Here is a 5228-nt window from a genome sequence, read left to right on the forward strand (position 1 = left end):
CATATAAAATTTATATAATTTATATATGTATATAAATTATTACATTATGTATAATTGTATAGTGTATATATATATATATATGTGTATATATATATGAAGAGTGTTATATTATGAATTTATATATTGCGTACTATTTAATAACTAAAATAAATAGCTTGAAACAATTTTCTTAAATTATAAAATATATCTCTCCAGTTTTACAAAGACAATAATACAAATAAAAAATGGTTTCTTATGTTTGATTTCTCGTTTAATGTATATTTTTAAAAAGCTCGAAAAAAATTTAATAATCTTGATAAAATATGGTCGACATAAAAGGAATGTTTTCGTATAACGATGCTTATGTTTCTGTTGTATCTTTCTCTTACTATTCATAACACATTTTTGACACATTACTGTCACATTTATCAACATTACACAATCCGCATTCTTTCTTTCCTTTTTCTTATTAAAACATTAAAAAATCTTCAGATAAATACGTACATTACATATATGAAACAAAATTGGGATTTAATTGTAATTTTTGTGTTGATATCCATTGTCTTTCTTTCATTGTGTAAACACGTAAGCAGTAAGATTTAAATAGTAAATAAATCAATTGCCATAAAAAATTCTTGAGAATATAAAATTGCCATTTTAAAACCTCTCTGTTTTACTTGTGTATATGTGAGTGTTCAAACGTTTTAGTATTTAAGTCTTACTGTTTATATTTTTTATATGTTACAATTTCTCTGTTCTTGAATCCCAGCTTTAAAGTATCATTGTCAAAAGTATAAAATAAATCTCAAAAGAAACAAAAATTGAATTTGATAAAATCGCAATTTATCTTTTTTGTTTCTTATGTCTGTTTGAAAATGTCCGATTATAGTCAGCATGTTGGGCCTGGCACTAGGAATTTGCATTTCTAGTAGTAATAACACTTTGCACAACACGCTGTCCCCACCATGCCTCCAAATTAAATGGTTCGAAATCTGTAAAAAGATATAAAATACAATACATTTTCTTCATCCACTATATATTCCACAGTCAATAATAAAATGAAACAAAATTTACAAAAAAAGACATAATACAATGAAACAAAATAATTGAATATCTCTAAATAGGAATTAATCTCTTCCATTGTAGCACACATAATTTTCTAAATCAAGGAAAAGAAATAAAAGAAGATAAATCCTCGAGTTTAAATTAAGCTTATAGTATACAATAATGATATTGTATCAATTTTGCTTCTAGATAAAGCACAGAAGCAAAATGTTTACCTTTCAACTGTGGATTTGGCTCACGTTCTTGATAATATGTAACTGACGCTCCATTTCTATAATTAGAGGAGTTACTGTGTGGTTGATTGTGACACATATCTAGCTCTCTAGATACGGAATTCCATGCTGAAAAAAAGTGCAAAAAATATAAGAAATAAACATCAGAAAAATATATTTCAATCATTTAAATTGTATTGCGTATGTGTACTTACAATCATAAATATACTTGATCAAGTCAGAATGTTGCGATAATATCTCTGGCTGATGTCTACACGGTATCGAAGAGGGCCTCTTCCCGTTCATCGTAGTCATCTGTGATCTACTACTATAAATAACAGAATTAAGATAAACAACCGTTCTAAAAATAAAATTCAATTATGTTTGACCTCATTCTAATCCACAACTCAACAAACAAAATAAACTTGATCTAAATAAGCTTGTTCTGTTTCGAAGAATATTTTGAACTGGTGCAATAAGTTAGAATGTAACTATAAATCTATTTTTTATAGAATGTACTACATTTTTAAAGTGAAAGAGATATATGTTTGATATTTAACAAAAGCGAGCAAGTTAGTACCGCAATGAAAAACAAAAAAGCAAGTTAGTACCGCAATGAAAAACAAATCTAAATAGTTTGTTTTACTCCAACTTATCGCATCGGTATACACAGCAGTTCAAAACATTTTCTGAAAAAGATTGATTAGACCTACTTAGATAAAGTTCACACTATTCGGAGAAGACTAGGCACAAAATAACTTAGCCTAACCTAATTTAAGATGTATTAAAATGTCAAATGTGACGTTGACATCAATCGCGCGTCCGTCTAGAAAAATTAACGCGCCCATAATTAATTATGGGTTATTGCATAACGTAAAGTCCGTGATACTTGGCAGAAGCGGTACTTCCCAGAGGCATTACATGAAATACTATAATCGAGACTCCAGTTTATAACTATCATGCACGCACGTGACTCGATAATTTGCGATAACGTCGCTAAACCTCGACGTGAACGCAGTGAAAATCACGCGACGACAATGCAGCTTCTTCGTGACAAGTACTGTAGCACGCGTATCAGAATCCATACATACACAAACACATGTGTATCTCTACGGGTTCAGCCATTTTCAAACCGTCGTACGTGCGCCTTGACGATACACACATGTAATCCGTCAACAATTAGGCGTGACACCATTCTCACACGCGACAAGCGTGTATGTACATGCGTGTATACATGTGTGTGTGTGTGTGTGTATACACATGGAAGCCACGCGCGCTATTTAGATATATATAATATGGCACGTAGAGACACCCACGTATCACAGACCCAGACACACAGACATAGCGATAAAAAACCTACACATTTAAGCATGGCCTATAAAAAAAAGAGTGGGCGAATATTTTTCAACGAAGAAATCCTCGCAATGCCTCTAACTCTCCCGAATTAAATGCCTGAGGCGCGAACCAGCATTTGGGGGTGAGCAGAAACGTCAGCGCGGGAAAGATGGCGGCTGATAAACGCGGATGCGCTTTCCCGTTCCCGCTCGCGAACGTCCTACCGTTTCTCTCGTTTCATAAAACAACCGTCGCGCGTCCCGTTCCGCTTTCACACGAACGACGACATGACGATCGCAAAAATGATTCGCGAGGAAGTGCAAGAAGAGCGATAAGATGACGCGGGAACGCTGTATCCGTTCGCCAGGTGTGGACGGTAAATACCTCATTTTTCCCAGTTCCGTGTCTCTCCCAGTCTCTCGACAACGATTCGGCTCGAACTGTCGACGTGACGGGTGACGCTGGCCGGGACACGCAGCCTGGATGTGGCCGCGTCGGGACGTTAACGACGGATGAGGCTCCAGTGCCGCTGACAATAAGGGAAACTGTGCAGCCGTGACAAACGCACAGCTGTACCAAGCTTACCCTATGGTGGCTGTCAACAATCACAACGACGCGGCGCGGCCTTCCGACGACGCGGAACGGTAACTCACGAGTGGCGGCGCACGGTCAGAGTTCGTGAAAACGCGATGGAAACAGATGGAAACGAACGAATAGAACCGTCGCTAGATGGTGCTCGGGTATCGGAGGGCGTTGCATGGTCGGTATTATATCTACTCAGCATCTCGGACGGTTGGATCTAATAGGACTTCTAGGATCTCCGATCTGGTAACTGATGGTTGGAGATCACAGAAGCTTATTTGAGTGGATAAGAGTGCCTGCATTTTAGATAGAAAAAAATGAAGGGTAAGTTGAATTAAGATTAAAATTAATCACGTATTGGTGAAAATGAACATTAGTAATTCAAGTGAAAATTATAAAAGTGAACAAATTAAATAGATGCTGATCAATAAGATTATAAACATTCTCGCGAATTTATTTACTTTTGTAATAATTCTTCGTTATATATAAAAATTAATGTTTTATATTTCACAATCGAGTATGACCTATCGATTTCAAAATTTTTTTAAATTGTATACACAAAATTTCCAAGAAAATTTTCACCTCATTTCAAGCTTGAAATGTGACATTTCAAAGTTTAAAAAATATATGTATCTTCATAGTTCATAGAGTTAATGAAAAAGGACTGCAGTTGTTTGAAACTGTTTTTCAACTAGGTCAATAGAAATGCACCAAAAGTCAGTTATTTTTTCTTAATTTTGCATTTTTCTTGGAAATTTTGTGTATGTAATTTTTTTTAATTTTTAAATCAATAGGTCATACTCGATTTTGAAATATAAAACATTAATTTTTATATATAACGAAGAATTATTATTATTAGGTAGTTTTTATTTTTATATTTTATCATTGAATTTCTTTCTTGAACATATAAAAAATCATTCATGAAATTTAAGAAATTCTACACTGAAAAAAGTTTTTAAATCTAAGTAGTATATAATATCTTGAATAGTACTAAGTAAATATTTCCTTATTGCAAATAAATATATTTATTAAACGTAAACAGATATTATTTGAAGAACAAGTACGACCGCGTAAATGATATACATAAATATGATGTTGTATTCACAACATCTAACTTTAACCGATTATTGACGTTCTCTCTCTCATATTTATAGATAATATTTAATTTAAGTAATAATTACTTTCTTTTTTAAATAAATATTTATCAGCAGTAAAGAAATGTTTACTTACTACTATGCAGAGAAATGTTCTTTTTTTCAGTGTATCATTATCGAGACTTTAAAAACAGGGTATCAACATCATAAAAATTGTAATCAATTTTTGAAAATTATAAGAGAAATCAATGTTTATATATGTATATACTCATTTATTATACATAAATATAAAACGCTCAAGTCTATATCATTCTTTTCGATATTGTGTCCATGATGATAGTTTATCAGAATAATCTAAGAAGAGATTGTACGAAAAAAACTACAATTACTTTCCTTTCTACTATCTCTGCAGTAGATTTAATCATCGATGAAAGATATATCCGTAATACAACGGAATTGGAAAAACCGATAATACCATTCCTTATGTCGCAAAACTTATTTGAAAACTTATCGTATTATCTGCGGCTTCTTCTGTTCTCTTTTCTTTATTATCGAAATGTGAAAGCATCAAACGTAGTTACTGTCGAATATACAATATATAAAATTATTTTTTTCTGTCACTCATTAGTGCAATATAATAGCTACACTATATTTAATTTAACGAAGAACATTGTTCTATATAATGGTATTTTATTTCTTTATTTTTTATTTATTTATTTTATTTTTTCATTTTTACAACTTTTAATTTTTTATTATATTGAAATGACATTAAGGTAACTCCGGCAAATACGCCGCGCTGGGATTTACGTCGCAGAAGTCAGAAAAATAGAAGGAGTGGGGGTAATTTTCCCGTAACTACTCTGTTACATGCCTTTACGTTATATTAGTATTGTGTTATGATTTCAGCTTCTTACTGTTAATATTAATGAATTTATTGTGAGTTGAATTGATTTGTCACTGT

At 32.4% G+C, this 5228-nt stretch overlaps 1 protein-coding gene across 6 annotated transcripts; it reads right to left on the reverse strand.

Moving 5' to 3' along the window:
• Window positions 1-232: 232 nt before the first annotated feature.
• LOC108766668 (protein FAM195B) lies at window positions 233-3263 on the reverse strand. 6 transcript variants are annotated; one of them, XM_018516088.1, is made up of 4 exons: window positions 2976-3263; window positions 1472-1581; window positions 1260-1385; window positions 233-971 (listed from the first exon to the last, which is right to left on the reverse strand). In XM_018516088.1, the coding sequence occupies exons 1-4, from the start codon at window positions 2978-2980 to the stop codon at window positions 889-891; spliced, it is 324 nt and encodes a 107-aa protein (XP_018371590.1). In that variant the 5' UTR covers window positions 2981-3263; the 3' UTR covers window positions 233-888. The 6 variants fall into 6 exon arrangements, with proteins under 6 accessions (XP_018371590.1, XP_018371589.1, XP_018371592.1 ...); XM_018516087.1 differs by having other exon boundaries at window positions 1472-1584; window positions 2976-3261; XM_018516090.1 differs by lacking the exon at window positions 2976-3263 and adding an exon at window positions 2348-2412 and having other exon boundaries at window positions 1472-1584.
• Between the last annotated feature and the right edge of the window lie 1965 nt (window positions 3264-5228).

The sequence above is a fragment of the Trachymyrmex cornetzi genome, unplaced genomic scaffold (genome assembly GCF_001594075.2).
Source record: "Trachymyrmex cornetzi isolate Tcor2-1 unplaced genomic scaffold, Tcor1.1 scaffold61, whole genome shotgun sequence".
In the NCBI taxonomy this organism is placed as follows: Eukaryota; Metazoa; Arthropoda; class Insecta; order Hymenoptera; family Formicidae; genus Trachymyrmex; species Trachymyrmex cornetzi.